Below are 25,564 nucleotides of genomic sequence, written 5' to 3' on the forward strand. Positions count from 1 at the left end.
GCTGAAAAACAAATGGGAAAAATTGCACCCTGTTAAACACTCAGGCATTAGATTAACGCTGTCCGTGCTGAGCGAACCGCAGACGGAGTATTGATAATAGAACAACCTGTCCCCAATAGCAACTCATGGCAACAAGGCGCCCCATGGGTTACTACACATGAGACACAATTTTGAACCATTGAGCGGTAGTAGCAGGAGTATTAAGTACCCAAAATAGAACGACATATCATGCATAAAACAATACGTCGCCGACAACGACTATCGCGCTGGCGGCTGCTAGTAGCGCTTCGCAGTATTACAGCGGTATCAGGATCTTCATCGGACATTTGGTACGACAGAACCTTACGACGCATCTATGGGTTGTGCGGGTCCTGCAAGACGCGACGTCTAACATCCGGTATCCGCAAACAGAATATATAAATTTGACAGTAATCAGCTCATCAGATCGGTTTCGGTGGCAAACAGGCCACTCGAATCAGTAAAATTGTCTCGGTTCATCGTGCTCGTCTGTGGATCAGGAACCGTCGCAAGAAATGAGGCGAGGCCACGGAAGCGTCCGATGAGTTCGTCGATGGACACACATTTCATTTGGATGCTTGAAAAATGCAACTAATGTTTCGATATCTGTCCCATATACCCAGCAATCAGTGACTAAGAGGGCAACAGATCAGCGTAAGTGCATTTGGCAGTGACTTCGGCACACTTCAAAGCCGAGTTTGTATTGATCAGAAAGAGATATAACGTAGATTCATTCGACCAGTAAACTAAGAACAACAATGGCGCTATTAGTCCATGCCTATCTATTAGTAAAAAGGAGGTTAACAATATTTCGCGTACATTTAATGTTTTTCTAACAGTTCTTCACTTCGGTTCCAGATGGGACCGTTCGCACCTGTTCTAGCACAGATAAGCAGATCGATGAGATAGATTGAGGTGATCTGTCTGGGTTCGGCCTATCCGTAGCCCACTAACATCGGGGCAATAGAAGCAATTCTAAGACGCTGCTGTTTTTGCCGGAACTGTTCATCCATTCTTCGTATCGATGTGCATAGAGGTTAAAGAAATGTTATTTATGCCCGTTTTTACATTGTGCACGAGTATGCATCGCGACGTGTTTGTGTGTGATTGGTATATCATGGTTTATGGTTTTTTTTTTTATCGTATATACATATATATTGGCGACGAAGCGATTTTTCCTATATATTTTTCTTTGTATCTAGTTGCGGTTGTGCTTGTCGTCTACGGCGGCGACGCTGTCGTTGTCGGTACAATTCTTTGCAAAATTCGTTTTGGGTGTTCACAGGATAAGATAAATTGCGTATTTCCTTTCCGTTTCATGCGTTCCGCTTAATTCCAGTAAAAACTGAGCCACCGAGTATGTGGTCATTGGTGTTGTTAACGGAGTCGGTTGCCTTCGGAAAATGGTCGGAGGCGAGCGGTAAATCTTGACGTTGATGATGCGAGTGAAGATGGTGATGATTGTGATGGTCTACGATTTACACGTACAGGTGATATGATCTTGGAAAAATCACCTTTAGAAATAGCGTAGTGTATATATATGCGGTATGTTAGTTATGCTTTTTTTCTCCATAGTTGATTTGGAATAGCTAATCTTCACGATTATGCACGGCTTCTATTTTCGATGGTTTGACAGAACTAGATCATCTGGGTATTGGATGTTTTTGATGAAAAAGTGTACTTCTAACAGCTTCTACATCAGCACCAGTGCCAATGCTTGTGCCACAGCGTTAGTAGATGTAAATCTCTAATTTGATAACAAACAAAATCTCTGCATTTTCGACTTCGATGGTCGCGTACAGAAATTAACACGGTTATCCTACTAACATCCTTACGCCATAACTTATTTGCATATATATATGTATATATATATATATATATATCGTGAGTGTCCGAAGACTGTAAGCGTATTAGGCGGACAAGAAGTATAGCAGTATCGATGTCAGTCAGATGTGCACTAAATCGATTTTAATGTACATATTTATTTAATTTATACAAAAAAAAAATAGATATTACAGCTAACCGGAAATCAAACCCGAGAACCCATGTTTACCAATCATACATCGCGCCTCACAAGTGATCATGCTATATTTTCTCAATTTTTTTACTTTATCTGTAAAAACAACGCTTTATCAACTAGAATCGTTTCGTACACGCGGGATTCAATGTTTCTAAACAAGATCACGCACAAAAACAGGCTTCTGTATGACAGAATGCCCCCCTTCTCGTTGGCAGCAGAACAACAGCCCCAACTAAGAGAGATTTATATTAATATGAGTAAATAAAAAAAAGATTGAAAAAATAAATGCGAGCGTGTCTGGCTGCCTGACTGCCGTTTTGTTTGCCTCTTATACGTCGCACTACATTTCTAAACGGTGACTAACTACAGATGGTACAGAACGAAAGTCGACGAATCTAGGAACTCGCGCGCCGCACACGTTTATGTACTGTATATCACAGTCAAGTGGTTAGCGTACCAAAACATGTTTCCTTACAGATTTGCGATTAGAATAATGACGTCAGCGTGTCTATGGTTGCCGGAATCGAAACAGGCAATGCCGTATCAACTACGTCAGAGACAAGCTGAACATGTACATTCTTCATGAGGTGCGGACTTTCACTTGCACAAGTCTGTGCCGAATCAAAAGCGTGGCCAAGAGCTCGTGGTGACGTCAACCGAAGAAACTGTTTTTTTCTCAATGGTAGCCTATAAACTTCTAGGAAAAATGGGCTGCACAACTTTAAGAATTGCAAGAATTAAAGTAGAGTCGCGTCTTTATTTAGCGCCGGCTGAACCGAGCAGAATTACGAAAGTACTGACGATATGCAGTGTATCTGTCGTTTATTATCATTGTTAAGCTCGATCATGTTCGGCTAGTGATTTCATGTATCAAATTGCCATTAAGCTTTTTTTAGCTGTGTATCGCAAAATCAAGACTAGGAAAAGTGGTGACGCTGCTGGAAAGAAATATTGTCACGGAACACTACCATCGACGCCATTTTTTTTATGACACGTTGGGATACGCAATAGATTGTATTTTGAAATGACACACAAGAACATCAAACGCGTGTTGGCATTTAATTGGTTGGTTTTCACTTTATTACCACGATGTTTTTTCTCTCATGACCTTTTACCCGATTATTTTTTTCTGTACACATTTGCCCAGCTAATGAGTGCGCCACTTCTAATTATAGAGGCTAATTAACCGATTGAGGTAAGCATATGAGTTCCGCCAAATCATACTAATATTTTCTTGATTTTTTTCCCCCTTGAGCTGTTGGAAATTTCCGTGCTATGGCCCCACCAGCCGCTTTATCGTTCCATCTCACTGTGACGCTTTTTGGCTTTTTAAAACTGTCGTAGACTTTTAGATTCTTTTGAGAGTAGGAAATAAGAAATTTAAGAAGCACTGAACGTCACGTAGAAAACGTACCTTTGGTAGTCTAACGGCCTCGATGGAATTCCCTTCATTATAGATATTAATAGGTAGCAGCCCGCACAACTAACGAAATCCTCATTTTTTGTCACCTATCGTACGGATACGAAAATATGAGTCTAATTCATTTGTGCCATGTGTTGGTCTAACCAAAGTAAATAAAGGTCATTCCATGGAGGCGTGCTTGGGCTGTAATGTTACAGATCCGCTGTGAGTGCCTACTGAGTTTCGTTACCGAAAAGTCCTGCTCTCGCCTGTGGACACGGAAACGTACATATCGAGACATCGCAATGGCCCAAGGCGACTTATCGATTAGCGCTAACTCGTGGCACCGATCGTCATGCTGATTTCACTCGGCCCTTCGCTTACACTAACGGTAAATGAAGTAAGGTAAGATGAGGTAAATGAAGCGACAAATAAATAATCGTTTAATTTGAATAATAAAAAAATAATGACGATGTCGCTCGAGCGAACGATGCGGGTGCTTAAGATTCATCCATCGCATTCATAAAAAGAGCTTTAAACTGCCGCTACATCCCTGAGTACAGCTAGAGAATATAGATTTTGTTTGGTTGCATATATTGAGCGCACGAGCAGTGTAAATAGGTGCTACATCGTGCATTAGAAGTAAGACCTAAACAAATGTACGTAAAGGCTTAATAAACATCTGAACCTGGTTGGCGTCAAACCGCGTACGACAATAACCATACAATATCCACAAGCCATCATTCGAACGCGGCAGGTGAACCTTAAAATTCCTACAGTTCTATACAGTGGAGGCATGATGGCATAACGATCGTTCGTTTTCTTGTGATTATCGCACCTCGGATTTCGCTATCTTCGATAAAGAATATTTGAAGCTTCTAGCTGCGACGCCCTGCTGTCCTGAGAAGCCATGTTTACGAAGAAATGCGCATGGGCCGGTAGCACATTGAGCTTCCTATCGGTCCAGACTGATGTCATCTATGGATACGAGTTATAACGCTGACGCCGAACATATCCTTTGCCGAACGACACCCGAACGCAGATGATCTATCTCATCAACGACTTTTATTTTATCAGCTAGAAGTCGTGGGAACGTACAGCGAAGATGTGGTCCGCGCGCTTCAAACAACGTGACCAGTAGTAAATTCAAAATAAAGAACACATGTCAGCTGGAAAGATGCGCAGCTATTAAGATTGAATAATAAGCTTTCGACGATGGGGCCAATCGAAAGCAGATGACGCAGAAGTGTCCTATAAGTTCTTTGAGTAAAGGTACGAAGGTCTTGCGGTCGATAGGTTTTGTCGAACTTGAGCCTGTGTTCCGCGTCTAGCGACCTCTACGATAAAAATATATATAGATATATGTATCTTCACGAACCGATGGATTAGTTCATACTGTTTGCGTATATTGCAAGGATCGGCCTTAGACATTTAGTTACTTTTATCACCACTGTAGAACTGCTACAAATATGAAACACGAAAATATTCATTCTCAAAGTATAGTACGCAGTATTAAAAGGGGCAAAATATTGTCTTTGTCAATACACGCCTGTGGCTACTCTGCGTTATATGAGTTGACTATGTAAAAGGAAGCTGGTGCGTGATCATTAGAAAAATATTCGCTTACTGTTTCTATAAGCGACGTTTTGGTGTAGCTCAAAAACATGTCTTAAATGTGCTCGATGCAATCCGAATCGATGCGGTCTTATAATGTTTTTCCCGGAATTCGATGTTTTTATCTATATATAAGTATTATATACGCTGGACACGTGAGTAACTCAGTTTTTTAATGTCCTATACTTCTAGTAGCTGCTTTCCATATACGTGACAGTCAAGTGTCCTTTAGCAAGACTTTACGCATGGAGATTCATTCATAGAGAATGATCATATGATAAATTAACAATTTTAATTGGTATAACATCAATATATCTGATACCGATTAATAAAAAATCGTAAAAATTCAATAATAATTAGTTTTTACTAACTTTTCATTTTTTGGACAAAAACTACAGCGAACTGCATATTATACCATATGATTATTCGGGTAGAAATGTTAAAGGCCGATGTAACACGGCAAGTTACATATACATAAAACAAGAAACACTTATGATATGACAGATAATATAGAAAAAAAACTTTAGTATGATAGTTTCAATTATCGCTTATTTCGAACGCTTATTGGTTTTCAATGGCTACGTATAGTCAGTAGTGATTAAGATAACCTTTAAATCAGTATGAACATATTGGAAAACTGACGATTTGTACAAGGACATTTAGGCACCGCTTGGCGAATACGCGTATCTGTTATTTTATTGACCAATACATTGATGATCAAATATAAGGGCTTAAGCGATGCATGGTACACAAGACTTAGTACCGATATGGCTTACACAGAAAACGAACAGCGTTCTTTTGGTAAGAATGTGTGTAGTCCTTGTCTTGTATGTTGATGAAATATATGGCTAAAAATGGGCTATTTGCTTGGCCTAACAGTAAAGGCTAGTTTACTTATCGACACAGGCGAATATAGTATGTGTTGTTGCTATTTACCTAGGCACATATTAGCATCACGTACCGCTTCGTTTCGTTGAAATGTCTATCCTTTTTTTCTCATCATTTCTAGCTGGTAGTCTGTGCTCCGTGGGTAAGGCTTTCCCAAAAAGTTCTCGGGCTTCTACATCGTTTTCCCTGTCCTATGCTATACGATATGGAATACAGTCAAAAAGGCCGTGACTCATTCATGAGCGAAAGGCTCAATAGAGTAGACGACATATTGTATAATCGATTCCAAACACCCTAACTATTTATGAAACTCAATTGAACGATTTTTCGCTAAATACTTGTTGACGCATCCTGTATGTGTTACTAGGTAAAACCGCACAATGTAAGTATTTGTGCTTTTTTTTTAAGAGTTTGATTGTGATTCGTTGACACTGTCTTAATATTTACATCATTAGACCCCGCTTCGGTCACTTCGTATTCCTCGTTTCGTATCGAAGCCTGCAATTGGCTTTTATTATTGTTAATGCTTGCTAGCCAATATATATCCCACAACAACTGTGCGTGCAAGCCGTCACGAATCATATGGCTCTAAAGACAGACAACTCTGTGGCCATACGTTAAATACGTCAAGGGTAAAAATGTCCTATTATCCGACAATTTTACTTCCGGTGATTTTGCCTTGGTTAAACTTAAGTGTTTGATACGGCTGGCAGCTCTGTCGTGCTTGAAGCGAGCTGAATAGACAGGCACGCCACTTGTGCCTCATCGTAGTAACGGATAAACTTACTTGGTTAGGATTGTCATATCTACCACATATCGTTGAGGATCAGGAATGATCTGTAGCCGTGGAAATGATAGCGAAAACTACAGAGCTCTTTTGGAGAGCGGCTTAGAATGATTTTGATGTGATCATCGATGAATGAAGAATAATGTATGAACTTCGAATACGGTTGCCGATCTTTTCCTAATACATTTTGACAAATGCTAGAATACCTCCCACGAGCTTATTTTCCTTAGTACAGTGAAAATGATTTCAACGGTATGTGAATCTGAACCATTAAAATATTCAAGCTAATTAATAGTATGCTCGCATCATTTTTGTGCTGCTTCTACCACACCCATGCTTTTGAGCAAAAGCCTTTTATCAGAAAATATTCACGCAATTCAGAACAAATCCAGTTGATCCATTGTCATTTACATATCACTATACTTTATTTCGAAGAACAACTCGTCTCTATTCCATATTACTTGTGGTTTCACTTGTTTTTCAGTTTTTTTCAATTTAGTTTTATTGACTGCCATGAAGCTGTTTGGGCGTAGTAGAGCATACGGAAAACCAACCGTCAGGGTTTGACGGATCTTGACGTTTCCCCACAATAAGTGACACGGTTAATTATTGTAGGATCACCTAAGGTCGATAAAAATGGAACACAGTGGCCGGACTACAGAAGTTTATGGGGGCTCGACGAACATGTTGAGAAATACCATCGCCGACGCTAAGACGACGACAGCCTCCCAAAATACCAGCTTAGTTTAAAAATAGATAATAGCCCAGTATAAGTCAATTAGAAAACACCTTTGCGTGTCCCATATATACAGTGAACGCATTCGCAAACAAAACCTCGAGAAATCAGGTTCATAGCTGGGCGAAGATGTATGGTTAACCTTGTGCAATGGGCCAGCTGTCCAAAAAATGCTTGACATTGAAGCTGCACTGGTCTTTAAATTCCAAATTGTTGTTTTTACGGCTGGTCCTGAGCTGTCATCTATAGCATAGTTACGTCAGGCTTCTCGTGGATGTCTGTCAAGTGCTGCTAATGCCTATAAACGAAAAAATTAAAAGGACCCCTTCGAATGATTTTTTTGTTCTGAGTGCCCGGGATCGCGGGCGTTATTCTCAAACCAAATGTAAGGAGCGTACCGTTTTGCGTCATTTAGATTGTCTGTCTAATTTTCTTACGATGTTTTATCAAGTTTGCAGAATCATTTGATCAATGAGTTTAAATAGGCTCTATGACCACGTGAGAACCGTTTCGCTTTTCGTTTTTTGCAGTCTGCTAAATACTTACGAAAAAGCTATCTTCCCAATGCCTTAAAGTTTGGATCAATCCAGTTGTCCTTTAGGCTGCTACAACCCCGGAACTTATGCGTGGACATGCATAGAATCGACGAGTAACGGGACGAGCATAACAAACGATTTGGATGTTCAGTACCTGGCACTGATAATCCGTGACTTAAAGTCTACTTTTACCAGCATCAGCATCGATGTAGCGTGTTAATGATAACTCATCTAACTTTAACTGACCGTAACTTCTCTTCGTAGTAGCTCGGGTACAATTTCCTACACCACTATCTATTATATCTCACCTCATGATATCAATACGTTGGTTTGTGTTTGTCCATGTCAGGGCTCGTTTTCATTACTCACTGATTATGCATATCGTACGGTGTTTGTCTGTTTGTCGGATCGCATTAACTTTTGCATGCTGGAACAAGGTTTCACTTGTTACTGTAGTACAAAGCAAGCGCTACGCAGGAAAACGCTCACAAGTTTGTAAGTTCCCGTGAGGAACATGATGTGATTTTTTGTCTCGTTTTATGAACAAATTTCATTATTATAATTTAATATATTGTATACGATGTTATAAGCTGTCAAAATATAAACAGTATTTTTTTTAAATGCTTGTTCAAATATTCAGATTTGTACATAGAAACATCTACACACTTCTAAAAAGTTTCTATACTAACTACCGAGAATGAGCTCGGCAGATGATAAGGAATATCAACGTCATTTATTTAGGTAAAATATTTTTTTATAGTCTAGACGGGGCTAGAGTCTCTATTCATTATTCAAATCGATGCATACGTTTTATCTAGTGGAGCAATACATTCAATGATAGGGAGCGTTTCTTTTGTTATTGCGAATGTGGCTGAACAGATATTTGTCCATTTTGGCCTACTCATGAGAATGGTTTGGAATTGCATAGAATAGAAAAACAAATGCCCTTACCAAAATCGTTTCGACTTTTACTAACTGTGCTTGCATTGCGTCAAACGGCTAGCCGTTTCGGCATGAAGCGAGATGTAGCTTTGGCGACTTTCGAACTTAAATTATTACACGAATCCCTAAATGCGGCAAATAAACACATTACTGCTGCGCCTTCACTGCGACATGTGACCTAATAAATGAATGGCCATCATTGAAGACGCACGGAGCTACATACCGATATCCGGCGGTTTAAATAAAGTTATTGGAAATCAACAGCTTTGATGGGACTGTATTCAGCTGTTCGCTGAATTTTTCAATTGTAATGTTCCACTAAATGCAGACGACCATTCACCTTTATGTGCTACCCCTAATTTCGCGAAGCAGGTAGGGAAAATGAGCTTTCATCTAACTCGCTAGTCTGGGAAGGAACTGGTGTAATAACTCTTTAACTTTTATCTTGTTCATGGCGCCACTCCAACAACGAGCGTTCGCCGATTTCGACTTGTCTAAACGCAACTTAAACTCCTCGAGTCACTGTCATCTAAATCTGCATTTCAATTGATGACCTAATGAAGTGTTGTTTTCAAAAATTGGAAACACATGCTCGACGCTAGAACCTGTATGTACCATAGAGATCCCAAAAAAAAAGCAAAGGCGCTGGCTTCATCCGTCGTCCGTTTTTCCGTTGGAAGAATATTAAAAAGATCTGTTGTTAAAAATATTGATCGAATAATTTGACGTTGTAGCATTTTCAGCATAGATTTTTACCGACCGATAAAACTAAGATGAAAGCAATGAATTTACGTAGACCATTTTAGAAGAACAAGCTAATGCATATCGAATAATAAATCGGTAGATTATAAAAACATTATTTGTTTGTTTAATATACGAGATATCAAGTTTAATGTCCGGCACTGCTGCTAAACATTTCATTTTATGTATTAGCAAACATTGGCTTCATGCACGTATCACTCAGTTACTCACATATTCTAGGAGGGTAAAATCGACTTGATTTGCTTGACCATGTATTTTTTCTTTTTATTTTTAATAATGGGTTTCAACTGGGTGTAAATTTTCGAGCAAATCATATCAGTCCAGTCGGAATTCTATGGTCAGCACTACATAGTTAGCTATGATAATTGTCGCTCGACACAGCTTCAGCACATGATAGAAAACTGAAATTGGAGAAAATAGTAGTTGGGCGATTGTTTACTGCTTTTCTAAGCATTTCCACTATGAGGCCTCCAGCAGAAAACTGTTTCAGCCGGGAAATGTGGGTAAGACATATAGTGCAAAGCAATTTATAAAGTGAATTTTCTCTCTTTATACCTTTATATCTAAATACCCGAGTTTACTTCAGTTGAGATGAAATCCTATTAGTCAAAGTGACTTTCGGTGCAAAACTATAGAAATTCTTTTGATTAAATATTTCGTCCAACACTTTCTTCGGTTTCGGTTTTTATAGAACTTCTGAAATTTTACTATAATTGGTAAAAAAGCTATCTTCATGTTGACTTGAAGCTGATTTAAGTTTATAATAAATGAGAAGTATCTGCCGAAATCTTCTTTAGGCATCAATAGAGATTATCAATAAAAAGTAGATGAACGAAAAAAGCATTCCTATATGTTTTTATTCTAAACTACTGAAGGTAAGATGAAAATTTTTAAACAAATCACTTTGACCTAAATAAACCTGTTTTTTTTTTTTTTTTTTTAATGCGCAGCCACCTTCGGACAGACGTAAAATACAAATATAGGCACGTACAAATCACATACAAATGTATATAATTTTGATTTTAGTAAATACCTTCTATTATAATAAGATATTCGTTTATGTGCTTGTTATTAATACGACATGCCGAAATAGAGTAGCCAGTTTCTCTTTCATAATTTAAATATTTGAAATTATGTTTCTGCGATCGATCCCTGAAAAGCACTTTACTTTATTATCCTTTGTATGTAATCCCTTAAAAACAGCAAATGGTTTTCCATTGACAAACTAATTACACGTAACTTATTTTTTACGTTATGACTAACCTGTCTAATTTTCATTTTTCCAAAACCATTCAGTACTAAAAAAGAAAGCATTTGCTTATGGACTATTTCTCTCACAATTGTCAATTCTGTATGGAGAAAAATGAATTGGATACACTATTCGCAAAATCATAACTCTCCTGCCATATCCATTTTATGTTGACTTGAAGCTGATTTAAATTTATCATATAATAAATGAGAAGTATCTGTCGAAATCTGCTTTAGGCATCAATAGAGATTATCAATAAAAGGTAAATGAACGAATGTATGTGCGTATATTTAACAATATACCGCCATAAGTCGTTGATGTACGCTGTGCTATTTAGGCATTATAGGCCATTAACTGTTTTGTTTCCCGCCAATCAAATCGTACCGCCACTCCAGTACTTTGTGTCTATTCTCCCCTACTCGTAACGCACTTTCCTACTAGCACTGTTCGACCGTGGTACAGCGCCCCTTCTAGACGCTTCGCTCGAGTCATCGTTTCGCGCCAAATTATTCAAACTTCGTCTTGGGTTGCCAGACTCCCTGCAGCCCGCTAACAGTGGCGCCACTACTCAAGATTTCGTCTCGTTTCGTGTCATTCTAGCATAAGAGTCTTGTCGAATTGTCATCCTTCGATTCGACTTCAATCAGCGAAGTGTTTTGGCGTTAGCGTGTGTACGTGAACAATTCAAGTGGTGTCAGAATATCGACAATCTACTCAGGTCGTCCCGCTTACTTAACGGCCTGGCCCCTGCCTGTTCCGCCATTAGCAGTCGTGGTCTCTGGATCGGCTGTAGAGGTTGAGATCGGTGTCGGTACCGAGGAATTGACGAAAGTGCAAATGGCTCTCAAACGCATCAATAAAGTGAGTACATAATTGTGCCGTGTTGGAAGAAAGTAGCCAGGCCATGGGCTCAGGCCCATGACGTGGAAACGGGGGCCCGAGTGGACGCGCTGCCTCATAAAATCGTTTGTCGCATTCTAAGCCTTGCGGACGCCTTTCCGTGTGTATGGGGATACGGGGCTAGATAGCTGCCTGTCTGAGTGCAGCCTGTAGCCAACAGCCAGCCAGCCAGCCTGCCTGCTTGCCTGCGTAGCCAATGTCTATCCAAGAAGTCATATATGGGTTGGTACCGTGTTACAGTCTCGATATAGGGGGCTCGTTACAAAAATAACCCTGTACCTCTTCGATCAGCAGTGATAACCAATGGTCGCCCACGCCGTTCTCCTGAAGCCCATGAATTCTACTATGTATCGTACGCTAACGGCAGGGTTTCTGCGAAATCTGCCTGGAAGTAGAATGGGGTAGTAGTGGTGAATACTATACTCGGATCCCTGTTGTGGTCCACTTAACAGACATGTCGTAGCAAAGTACTTGAATGACGGCAGCAGCAGCAAGCACCATCAGCAGGAGCAACAAACCCATACAACACCCACTAATGCGAAATTACGTGGTTAGTTAATGATTGGTTAATCGGTGATTGCCGCCGCCGCCGTTACTGCTGGTTTGCGTCTGGTTAGCAGAGTCATCCCGGGCGGCCGTTTACTGTAATCCCATATCGACCCATAATCGACCACGATCGTGTTCTGCTGCGTCGCATTTCGCTGTTGCAATTGCCTCAGATCGTTCGTTGTTAGAGACGCTAAGATGAATCGAGACACTAGACGTAAAAAACAGAAACAACTATGTGTGAAACTTGTGTGTGAGTTTGCTACTAATTCTAATCGGATGACTGTTTCTTCGGCGTTTGATTACGTCCAGCACGCAAAGTATTTCTTATGTGTACAGTATACAAGTAGGGGGTCTGCACCATTGTTGCGTGGTGCTTTTAACCTCTATACGATGGTCCGTTTCCAGCGATTCTTAGCGCACTACTGGACTATGATCCCGGCTTCCTACTGATACAATTTACGCCTGCTAAGCCCATAACCAGTCCATCCGAGTGCGGGAGATGTCCTGTGTCGGGGGCTGACGGGCCCCTCATTTTGCTTGCATGGCCCTTATCATAAGCTACGACGTCGTCCGATGGCGAGCTGCTGCAGTTAGTGTCATTGCTGCTTCTGATTCGATCGGTGGTTTACTGCTCCATCGCTACCTCCCTGGTTCCGCTTGATGTTTCGTGTCGGACAACATCCCGTGGTCGACTCCATCGCAACATGCGGCCTGACCCTCAGCGTTGATTGTTTCCTGAAAAACCCGTCATGGTCGTTGGCGGTGGTCGTCCACCTTTAAGAACTTGTCCTTTCTGATTTGTGCACTACGTTGTACAGACTACAGTCTGTTTAGTTCTCACATGTTATTGTCCTTTGTTGTTGGGCTGCTGCTGAGTCTCCTCTGTACTTTAGTGGGTAAAAATACAGATCAGTAGGCGAACTGCAACAACCAATACTACGTCACGAGCGTTTTTTTTATTCGTTGTGAATTGGTTAGGGGGAGGGGGGAGGGGGGGGGAATAGAATTCGTTGCATGTGTAGGAGTAGCAGGTGGTGAACTGGGCTGGGGAAATTGTGTGACACCGAGATAATCGCCAGTGGTCGCCTGTATCGAATCGAGGTAGCAGTTAAATGGCGAAGTATGCTCATGCGATTGCTGTTGCTGATGCTAACGGCCTAGGTTGCGGGACGAGGCCAATCTCACTGCAGCACGAGCACGTGATAAACGTTCGTGGGGTGGGTGGTTGCTAGGTCACCTAAAAAGGAAGCAATTTCTTCAAATACGCAAACCAAGCTCAAAGCTATGGCCACCATGAAAATTCATAGCGAAACAACAGTACATCTACCACGCTGAGTTCTGGGTGCAATGAAGCATTGACATTCTTTGCTTGCATTGATATACTTGCTTGTATTGATAAACATCCTATTAGAGACAGTCGCTACCGATGGGTAGAAAATAATGGCTAGGCCACCATCGGGCTGCCTGTTGCTGTTAAACCCTGACGAGCTTAATCGCTTGGCCAGTCACCGCGACTAGCCTCGATCAAGCTCCTAAGCGTTGTTCCAAGCGTTCCAGTTGAGTGAGGCTAAAAGAATGGTGTGATATGTTTGTTAGTTTTTGCCGCCGTCTACGGCCGCCCATCTCCCATAGCCGTCGGTAGTCTTTGGTGGTGGGTGACGTTACGCTGGCGATGCAGCTAATGCTGCGGTGACGGTGGTTCTTATCGCTACATACGTTTATGCGCTGTTTGTTTCGTAACTTAAGCTGAGCATTGCCTTAATCAGACAAAAGAACTGTGACAGAGTAGTGACAGTCACCGATCATGGTGCTGGTCTATCTCCGATCCCGGCTGCAGTTCGAATTTCTTGACTAGTTACTGTTGCTGATTTGCATTAGACATAGGTGGAAAATCCGTTGATTTGCGCAGATCAGAATACATGCGTATGCTCCGTAAGTATGCACGTGTAGCCTAATCAGATTATTAATCTGCTGCACTAGCTAGCCTCTGTGTCTAGTTTTTGTATAGTCGAGGTCTGCTCAAAAAAGTGGTGATGGTTATACCATAAACCAAAACGATTATCATCAGCGCTATCATCATGTGGTGGCACAGAAACTGTTAATGCAGATGGCGACAACAACAGTAATCTAGGCGGCAAACAGTTCGGTAAATGAGAAAACTGCGACGCAGTCAATTAGTCACGAAAGCATCATTGCACAACGGCACCTGTTAGTGGCATGATATCAGTAATATACTGCGCGGTTTTGCTCCGTTCATTCCTACACGGTCGCAACGATCTGCGAAGTCTGTTCCCAGACAGGGCAACCATAACAACTTGTGCCGCGTGTATGTAATATCGAGGTAGTTGTATTATAGTTTCGTTTGCAACTTCGTAAATACCAGTTTATCGATCTTGCCCCTCTGCTTAGACAGTTTTGTTTCTATCGCTGACCTCTAAATGGTTGTTCGCTGCTCGTGTTGTAGCTGGCAAACGCAGGAAAGCTTTCAGCCAGTATTTGATAAAATAATGAAAAACTAAAAGGTTTTATCTCTCATAAGAGATGTGACTACAGCATTGTGTTTGCGTCGTATTGGCAGCGGTATATTTTTATAATTATTGTTAATAATATATAATCTTTTATACATGAGGTAAGCGATTAATTGCCGCTGTGCCAAAGCCTGCTGGCGGGCGACAGTATTTAATTTCTGCTTATGCAGGTGCTACTGTCGCTACTGGTGTTGTGGCTGCTATTGGCTTTGCGGTCTAGAAGGCTGTTCCAGGGCGGCGTCTGGACGACTGGCTATTTGCCGGCTTTATTTCTGTGATAACCATGGGTGTCTCCGGTTACCTATAGTGCTGCTGGTCGATCAGGCCAAGCATGCGGCTCATCTGATGACACGCACCGAGCTGCATGAAATCGCGGTCAGCATGTCGAATGTCGGCTGTTCATACTGTCAAGTTGTCGATTTCCGGGTAACGGGATAGGTGAGGAAAGTCATGCTTCTAATAGTATGTTTGCGTGTTTCGTATGGGATTCGTACGCGGTAGTGTCTAATTTAAGTTAAGCGTTTTTAGATCCGCGTCCCATCGTTTTGATTTAGTCCTCCTCAGTCATACATCAACGAGACGGCGTCGCATGACGAATAAAGGCCACGATGGTCACGGCACGTGTGACAATCATGATCATGTGACGTTTGAGAGGTTGTTGTTTAATCAGTTTTAGCTGATGAGGATTCGATGGAGCTGTTCGTGACCTTTCAGTAGGTAATTCCACTATGTTATCTAAGAAACAGGTACATAAATTTGAGTAGATTTTGGTACTAAGGGGTATGTCTTAATTTGACGAGGCATTTATTTGGATAATCTATTGGATTCAGTGTTGGTATTAGCCAAGATTAAACTAAGCATCTACCAATACTTTCAGATTAAACTAAGCATCTACCAGTACTTTCAAACATGCTAACGAGCTCCAATGGAACGAGTTGAAGTAGCACAAGTAGCTTCTGGCCGAGCAGGGCATTAGATACAGGTTACATCACTACAAAAGACGAAAGGTTCATGGGCCAACTCCGTGGGTATGCTACTGAAACTTTATGGCAAAAATGAACATTTAGCGGGAACGAACCAATCGCTTTGCAATGCTAAGTGGCGGCTACTTTTCCTGTAACAGCAGCAATACCTGATTATCGATTGTTTCGTCTCTCCTGAATGAATTTGAGTCCTTTTTAGTTATTCCAGGAAGGGCCAGGCAGCAACTAGCTCTAAAAAGCAGTACGACTCCTGAAGGGAGCATCCCAGAAAATATTGAACAAATACGTTGTCATCAACATAGAATACTACTCCTTTTAAAGAGATACTTATTTTACTTAATATATTAAATAATGAGTCATTCGACTTCTACGTTAAGACTAGCGCAAGACATTGATTGACACGGTTGAGCCGTGGAAACACAATGTTAGATGCGCGCGGAATTTGAACCTTTTACCAAAGCTTGGTAATACACAAATGCGTTACCACAGCGGCAGTATTTCACGGAGACCATTTAAATGTTGGTAGTATACGACACAACAACCTGACGCAGCGTGAGATGATCAGGTCTTTCGCTAATACATACAAAGAAACACACTGATCCGACGCTTCACTATCAACGTCCGCCAGTTTCACACTTTAGGTTACTGCGTTATATTCCTTGGGCTGTATGTATGATTCTCATCCTGTATCACTGGTGAATTCCTAACTGATTAGAAATTGTATGTGTTTTTCAGGAATTGTTGGACCTAGGCAGGGATCCGCCTGCCCAGTGCTCAGCCGGTCCCCTTGGAGAGGATCGTAAGTGATTCGTTCGTTGATGACAGTTATTTCTTTTCACCTGTGGATGGATGGATGGATGATTCTCGTGAAGTGTTTTTACCACCTGAGTTACGAGTGCCACGTACACTTTAATTTAATTGGGAGTTATCTACGTTTTACTCAGCAGTGAATTTACGCCTCTGGAATATCTAGTTCATGGAGCTGGGTTTGTTCTATGAAGTTATCCAATTAGCGTATTGTTGTCAGCGTAACCATCGTAAACGCGTAGCTGAAAACAACCACGGGCATTTCCGCAGTATTAGTCACAGCTTCTACAAACGAATTTTGTATTTTGTAGCCGTTATAGGTAATCCTCGTAAAACCCTCAGTTATGTGTATGCACTACGTTTGTGGAAAATCATTTTCCTTTGAAAGAAATCTGTTCATTTAGTAGGACTCGAAATGTCGGATTTCTTAGAAAACTCTTACGAAAGAAAAACTTATGTTGTACGGTGTCGTGGCCGTGAAGTACGTGAGAAGGCTCCAAATAGAATAAAAAGCACTAACTTTACAAACTAGCGCCAACATGATCAGCAGTTCTTTTTGATATATATATATGTATATTATTCGTAATATTACATGTGTATGACAAACGCCTTGAGCGACAGCAGTAACCATTTAAAATTGCCTCTATCACAATTTAAATGATCACATCATGATGTGCCCGTACCCTTTTGAAACTGTTATCTGAAGAAGGCTTAGGACCAGCTCAAATCACAACTGAGCGTTGTGGTAACATTGTAAATGAGGGAGGGAAACTTAACGGCAAAGCTATTGTTTATAGCTCGACGTGGTCGTCGTCCATTGTCAACGAAGTGGCGATGTTTTCCTATAAATTACAGGCGCTGCCCTTTCGTGTGCGACATGCGTGCGAAATTTTCTCCTTTCCGAGTTTGACACGTTTAACGAGATATGAGATTTAGACCAAACAGCCAAGTGATAGAAATAGGAATTCCGTTAAATAAATCGAACTTGTCTTATAAATAAATGGAGTAGTAAATGGAAGTATTCCGCAATGCTAATTAATTTTTGACAGTTGTTACAGCGCTGTTTAAATATGTAATGTAGGATACTTAAGAAAAGGTACCAGCGAAGTTTTCTGGGATTTTTTTGGAGGCACAAAGGTAAAAGAAGGTCTATTGATTTGCTTCCGTCACAAATAGACCCTATCTACAGCGTAATTTTCTACATTAAAACAATGTTCGTACCGACTATAACCGATATATGCTAATGTATATCTCAATGCAATATAACTATTTAAATGATCGTGATCAGATAACTGTTGATGACAACGGAGCGAAAGCCACTTCACTGAATTCGCTATGTAATGAACAGGCAGAAGTTAATGTTGTCGCATAAGTTTTTCGGGGATATCGTCATATTTTGACAGGATGTACACATAACAGCTCTTTTATTTTAGTTATTGTTCTCGCCCCATGTAATTAAAGCCCGCTACCGACGACGTGAGGGATTAAGACAGCGTGAGAAGGCATGCACACATTGTATACACATGGAGTACTTGGTAGGTATAAACGAAATCTCGTCACTTGCTTTGTCCGTACTCCATAGGCAAACATGGTCTAAAGGCAGATGCTTTCGATTGCCACTACTTCCGTTGCACAACATCTTTTCAATTGGACTAAAAATGGTTGTGTCAACCGTAGATACCTAGATCTACACGATGAGTTAGAAACCAGTCGAGTTAGTTTGCTAACCGATTACGTGCTAATCTACCTTGAGCTTACCTATCTGGGTAGGTCACGGATAGTTCTACCTTTAACTGTTAATTGAGGAATAAAATGCTACATATTCCCATAGTATGTGATGACCGTGGCAAATTTCGAGGGTGTCAAAGTTTCCGTTGTGCTAAACCCAGTATTATCTCGCTGTGATCCCGTTATATAGAATCTGCTTAGTTGCTTAAGCTGTCCTCGACTATGCCGCAAACAGGTTTGGATCTAGTTAGGCTAATGTTTTTATCCGGTCATGATCACGATGAAGTCAGTCACCGCGTCGAAATGACGTTTAGGCTGGAGTAGGCAGAAGATTAAGCGATAACATGTTTTAGAGAACACAAAAAAACAAAGACCAATGAGAGGCAGCACTGAGCACATGAAGAGGTAAATATTCGTCTGGAAATTGCGCCGTACTTGTGCGTGTTATATAGATAAAATGTAAGTGAAAAAGACTAAAGAATGAAATCAATTGTCTAGTGAAAAACTTGCTGAACGGTATGGTTACTTCTGTTTAGAGCTCAACATTCCAGTTGCTTATAGTAATTTATTAACATGGTCAGCGTGTGTATTCAACTAGAATTGTTGAATATTCACTGAAATGTGTAGTTTATGGTGAAGTAACGTTCGTTCTAAGTGAATCACAAACTGGAAGCATTCAGGCAGCTATTTAGAATGTAGCCACGGAGCCGGCAATGAAGCCGTGAGGTCTTCCACTTAAGCGTCACGTATTAAACTCTTCCGCGACAGTTGTGAAGTGCACAATCGGGGCGCCTAATATGAGACTGAAAACTTCTTCACTCTAGTCGAACATTATAGCCCGTGATATAATTTCGATTAAATATCGTAATACGAAATACACATACCCTGGTGTACTTCGTGTATCGTAAAAATTGTAAAAAAAAACTGTTCCTTGGAGAGTCATCGTATACTGCGTTCAATGGTCTAGTTGTATGATCAGCCTTTTTACTTGTATCAGAACCACCTGTTTTGCACAAACTTCTATTCATCGAATGTGCACTGGTCTTAGTATCTGGTATCAATGCTTAATCTAAACTTGGATATTATTCAGTACTAATGATATTATATGCATTTTTCTGTTACTTACAGTGTTCCACTGGCAGGCTACAATTATGGGACCAGTAAGTACTTGACTACGACACTGTTTTCTAATTATATAATTTTATCCAGGGTCAATATTACATTGTAAGTTGCAAGCATACTCACATCTATGAGTTATTCCATTTAGCTTTGTGTGAATATAATTATAGTTAATTTCTAATAGCTAGTTAACTATACATTGTTTTACTGAAGGATTGAAATAATCAACGGGATATCGAACTCTTTTTATAATGGTACTTTTAAATGAAAATTAAATCTGCTGTTAATTAAGATATTATGATACGGCGTAGTTTAGTTAGCTCAATCTAAAAGAACTATAGTGTCTATGCGTTGTATTGGACATCACATCGTTATTCTATTACTTTGTATGTTCTTTCGTTCCTTTCATATTACGTGAAGGAATAGGCTCACTTCCTACATAAAGTTTGTCTTAATTATTATATTCGTATGTTATCTTTTCTCTTTTAACCTATAGTAGTTGAGCTTATACAAAACATAATTTTGATCAAGACCACTGATTTGTTTTGTTACGATTCGATTCCAGCCGGACAGTCCATATCAGGGTGGAGTATTTTTTCTCACAATTCACTTCCCCACTGACTACCCATTCAAACCGCCCAAGGTAAGGGTTATGATTTTAAGTGCGACTTTATGGCATATGACCATTTATTTCGGAAGTTTTGATTTCAATCAAGAGATGTAAATGATATAGAATAAATATAAAATAGAGGAATATCGTTCGATCGTCTGCACCATTTAATATTTATGTCGTAGTTTCTCAACTGACTAATTTGGATCTAAAACGAACTGATGTCTACGTGCAACAAATTGTATATAAATCTGTTTACTCTTATGCATACAGACTTCTAGCCTTAATCGCGTATTCATGATATTAGATTGTCGCAAGCAAATCCGACGAACTTCCGAACTTGAAACTTTTGAACTAGACGTGAGTGACGAGTAAAAACTGGCTGAGTTCAATTTAGAAATTTGTTTAGAAGAGAACATCTTTTGCGTCTCCAAACGCTCAATGGCTAAGTTTTTGTCCTCGAAAGGCATAGCGCTCCGGACATTCAGCGATGATTGATGAAGACATTAGGCAATATGAGAAAGATCAATACGTGAACGGTGTAAACGCTTCAGGAACGGAGATTTTGTTGTGTTGAAGACCAACGAGTAGGTGGACGGATGTATGGACTTAGAGGAGAAGAATGCACTACCACAATTGAGGCTTTTAACGAAAGCAGGGCTTGGAATTTAAGGAATTTGTCGGCCAAAATTAGAATTTTACGTGTGACGTGTGATAAAGTAACCCAAATAGTGAAAATGCAGAACTGAGCAAAAAATGAGTCCCGTGAACTCCAAGCCAGTTGAAAATTCGTGTGGTATATTCCACGTGCAATTTGCGAAACTTGAATAACAAAATAGCCCCCCTGGAGCATAAGACCGCTATAGACAAGACATGGTTCAACCTTTACTACAAGCTGGAAAGGAATCCGGCAAGAGAACGGCGTCGCCATAAAGATGAGTTCGGTGGAATGATTTGAGTAGGCTCAGACATAAGGCGTCTACTACTAAGAGATACTTACCGACAGTAAAGCAATGGATGCAGCACGCTATCTCAAATTCCTCAAAAGACTCATAGACCTTTAACACGGCAATCGAAATCACACAATCTAGTTACTCCATGACAACGCTAGATTTCACCGCCATGCCTAAACTACTTCCTGGATGGAATACCCAACGTTGGCTTTAAGCCGCTTATTCTTCCAATCTAGGTTCGTTTAACTACGGGGCTATCTATACCCAATAAAGGGCAAATGATAGGCAGGCATATCCCAGTACCAACTTTGAGGGGCCATAGATAAAAATTTCATATGTAATTGAGCGCGAGTGGTAGGTATATGGCTGTTCAGAAGCTGCCGAAGCGTTAAAACATTAAAGAAAAATAAAGGAAGCAAATATTCTTTAATAAAAATTATCGTTGTACCCCAAGCAGTTCAAAAGTCACTCAGTTTTTTAAATTTCGAAGTCGTCGAGTTCGCTTCTCACAGCCTAATAGTTTAAATAATTACGTCATTATGCAGTAATAATCTACAGTTTTCATGAATTATTTAAAAGAAAGGAAAAGAGTAACGTTATAATAATGTGATGTTGCATTATAGATATTACATGGAGCAGCTTATAGCAGTGACGATGTAGTGCTGATCTAAGTTCCGTGTCCCATTATCTTAATAGGCTATAACAATAATTGTGTTATACAATAATAACAAGCACAAATTAGTGCATCTAACGTTTTTGCGAAGCGATAAAAGTCAGAGAATAACCTTTTTCCGTTATTTACTCCTAATTTTTTTCATAGGTGGCATTCACGACGCGTATTTACCATCCCAATATCAACTCAAACGGCTCCATCTGTTTGGATATTCTTCGCTCGCAATGGTCGCCAGCGCTCACCATTTCTAAGGTATTATACATTACTATGTGTTTATTAGAATTTCGACGTCATATAACATGTAGTTAATGTATCCTGTTCAACTTAACAGCAGTTTTACAAACAAAGATAAGGTGTGTTAATCCATCAGTAATTAAGCAGCTAGTACAATATTATTGTTTCGTTCATAGTTAGTACACCGCTTCTACGTAAAAGGTACGCTAAGAGTAACGTAATTTGATTTCGCTTCTAATAAAGCGCACGGGCAAGTGCTTCGTTTACGTGATAGGCTGAAAAGAGACCATGGGCTTAGATGAGCATCTCGGAGGAATCTCTCATATAGATAGCTAAAGGATCACGCACATACGGTAAAAACCGCCGATCAATTATGCAACTGGCTCGGGTTAAGGTTTCGAAATGCCAAAGGCTAAGTTTGGCCCGATGCTTAAACTATATCATCTGCATTTGGTCCAACTGCGGCGTTAGTTATTAATCTGAACTAATAGTTGTAGTTATGTCGATAGATATTGATTGTGACAAATCAGTAAAGTTAGTTTTATTTGTAATTTCACATCTAAAGACATAGTGATTAGGCCGCTTTTAACGACAGCCCATTGTTAAGTCTTTATAGAAAAAAAAACGTTGTTTCTCTAGGTCACTTTATCAATCTTCTCTTCAATAATCTATCCTATCCGGTCTCCTTTTACTGTCATACATATTTGTTCTATTTTCTTCTTTTTCAGGTTCTCTTGTCGATATGCTCACTGCTGTGTGACCCAAACCCGGATGATCCGCTCGTTCCGGAGATTGCTAAAATCTACAAGGCGGATCGGGACCGCTATAACGAGCTAGCACGAGAATGGACCCGAAAGTACGCGATGTAAACAAGCCACATCCTGTTGAGAACCATAGAAGCCGCAGCAGACGACACCTAAAAGACCGCTGCTGCTGCAGCTGTTGCATAAAAGTTGAGCGTTTGTTAGATCACCACCATCACCACCAACTACAACAGTAACAAAACAACAAGAACATACGTAAATAATAATAATAGTAATAATAATAGTAATGACGACAGAACACAATGAAGAAAACCTCAACAGAAAAAAATATTATCAACAACAATAAACAATACCAGCAACTAATATATATATATACATATATATATACATATACATATATATATATATATATATACATATATATATATATATACATATATATATGTGTGTGTGTGTGTGTGTCGACGCATGTGAAGGAGAATCACAGGAAACGACGACAATACAGCTTCCGTACCGAGCCACTGGGTGTCACCTCGTCGATATCAACAACAGCCAAAGCTGAATTAACAACTAGGTCTTGGGGGCCAGGACCAGCAGGGCCGTGGTCGCATGATAGTTTCGTAGTAGGAACACTGTCGGAAAACGCAAGACGAGAGAAAAGGCGCAATGAAGGTGTGTCGAAATGAGCAGATGTGTGCGGAGTTGTTTTAATTCTCATCAAATGAAAATGAATAACAGCAGCAACAACAACAACAACAGAAATAATAATAATAATATTAATGACGACAAAAAATTAGCAGTAAATATAATAGTAATAATAATAATAATAAAAAAAATATATATATTTATAATAGAAATAGTAATAATTATGAATGAAGACGTTGATATATGATAATGAAATGAAACACTGATAGAAACGAAGCAGATGGAAATGATGATATAATGCTTGTTATCGTGATTATGATTTGATGATGATACTTAGTAATGATCATAGCGGTTGACGCTATATTAATGATGAAAGACTTAAATAATTATATTCATACCGATGCTATAGTATTATCAAATTAACTAAAATCATGTACCGAATTGATGGACCATTGTCGACTTCCTCTATTCAAATTAGTACGGTTAGGTTTGGTGTCTGCCGCGTACTCGGAAGCCAATCGATCACTGATAGATGATGCTCTCTTAAGAAAAAAACTATTCTGATAGGATCAAGTGAATTTTAGCTTTCCCTAGCATGCGCACTTTGCCCCTGATGGTCAAATGACGGCGAATTTAAGTCTATGTTGCAGTTTCTTTCCGACCCCAACCCGGACGAGGGTGGTACGTAGGCGAAAGATTGCTTTCTTTATTGCAAAACGAATGGCTGCAACTAGCTGGTAACAGCAGCGACAAAAAACAGAAAAGTGGTTACAGAACACAAACAGAACACAGAATCACGCAGGTGAAATAGACCGGAAGGTAAACAGGGAGAAAAGCGAATAAGGAGTAAAACGATAAAAAAACAACAAAAATACAAAATATTAATGAAAACCATTAGCCATTTTTCTTTCCTTCAACGCTGTCAAGATGCAAATGTAGGGGTAATAATGGCTCACAATTGTAATGTCTATGGTATATGATGAGGACGGAGAATTTGGTCATCATCGTATTGCTGCCTAATCTAACAAGTGGAGGCAGCGACCTAGAATCACGGTCATTGTTCCTGTTTCTTCTCCGTGTTTTTGGCAGACGGCTTGCGGGCAAAGGCTAGATCAATATGCTGCGCGGCCTGGGTGCACTTTTTTTCCTCCTACTTTACACAACTACCATGAATACATACTAACCTTAGTTCCTTTCGCGTTACGTCTGCACTTAGAAAATGCAGGTACACGACGGAGGGGTCGATAAGTAAGGGTTACTTTAGAAATGGGTTTATGAATCATAATAACGATGTGCGAGTGAGAGAAAGATACCAGGATAAAGAGTAAGTTGAAAAGTGTGAGAGGTATGAAAAAAAAATTAGAAAATAATAAGACGAGGGCTATGATGATGTTTATTAATGATGATGGCTATTATTATATTTAGTAGTAGTGGTAGAAGTAGTAGATATGACAGGCGTCTTTTATTGCTGTCGCTGCCTTCGACTTACTGCTAGAGGAGTTCGGATACTAATGATTATAATAATAATAATGATAACTATTAATAAATATAGTTAATATAGCAGGGGCAGTTTGGAAGGGAATAATCAGGGGAGATCAGGGAGAGATGAACTAATGGAGGCTATGGTGAAGAAAAACTAAAGGTCGAACGCTTTTAGTTACTGAGCGACAGTAGGCCCTTTGGCCTATAGCAAAGGTCTCCATAAAGACTATAGTACATGTTGCCGCAGACGAATGTTATAGCACGATACGATATGTTTAAACAAAAAAGTACTAGAGACGAAGCACATAGTAACATATAAATGGTACACGTTCATACATGTAGCCAATGACACCGAACACGTAGCGAGAAGACAAACGGCGTATACACACAAAGACACACAGACAAAGAAACACTCGGACACACATAGACACAGATAGACACACACGCATATACATACAGACACACACACACACGTATAGAGACACACACACACGTATACAGACACACACACACACACACACGCATAGAGACACACACACACACGCATAGAGACACACACACACACGCATAGAGACACACACACACACACGCATAGAGACACATACACACACGCACGCATAGAGACACATACACAC

The 25,564-nt window shown here is 40.1% G+C and overlaps 1 protein-coding gene and 1 long non-coding RNA gene across 5 annotated transcripts; both read left to right on the plus strand.

The window, feature by feature from the left end:
• Positions 1 to 380: 380 nt before the first annotated feature.
• On the plus strand, positions 381 to 5,368 carry LOC111272430 (uncharacterized). 2 transcript variants are annotated; one of them, XR_002687507.2, is made up of 5 exons: positions 381 to 672; positions 877 to 1,054; positions 1,358 to 1,508; positions 3,659 to 3,845; positions 4,305 to 5,368. It is a non-coding gene; the product is annotated as an uncharacterized LOC111272430 (long non-coding RNA). The 2 variants fall into 2 exon arrangements; XR_015315727.1 differs by having other exon boundaries at positions 877 to 1,508.
• A 6,176-nt stretch (positions 5,369 to 11,544) lies between these two features.
• eff (ubiquitin-conjugating enzyme E2 eff) lies at positions 11,545 to 24,338 on the plus strand. Of its 3 annotated transcripts, none has more exons than XM_022853876.2 (7): positions 11,545 to 11,815; positions 16,650 to 16,713; positions 19,578 to 19,609; positions 20,134 to 20,211; positions 21,952 to 22,056; positions 22,767 to 22,894; positions 23,279 to 24,338. In XM_022853876.2, the coding sequence occupies exons 1-7, from the start codon at positions 11,792 to 11,794 to the stop codon at positions 23,367 to 23,369; spliced, it is 522 nt and encodes a 173-aa protein (XP_022709611.1). In that variant the 5' UTR covers positions 11,545 to 11,791; the 3' UTR covers positions 23,370 to 24,338. The 3 variants fall into 3 exon arrangements, 2 of the variants coding, with proteins under 2 accessions (XP_022709611.1, XP_086829400.1); XR_002687506.2 differs by having other exon boundaries at positions 11,548 to 11,815; positions 22,767 to 22,990; XM_086973274.1 differs by having other exon boundaries at positions 11,549 to 11,815; positions 22,767 to 24,338.
• The last annotated feature ends 1,226 nt before the right edge of the window (positions 24,339 to 25,564 follow it).

Source organism: Varroa jacobsoni, unplaced genomic scaffold (assembly GCF_002532875.2).
Source record: "Varroa jacobsoni isolate VJ856 unplaced genomic scaffold, vjacob_1.0 contig02234, whole genome shotgun sequence".
Taxonomy (NCBI): Eukaryota; Metazoa; Arthropoda; class Arachnida; order Mesostigmata; family Varroidae; genus Varroa; species Varroa jacobsoni.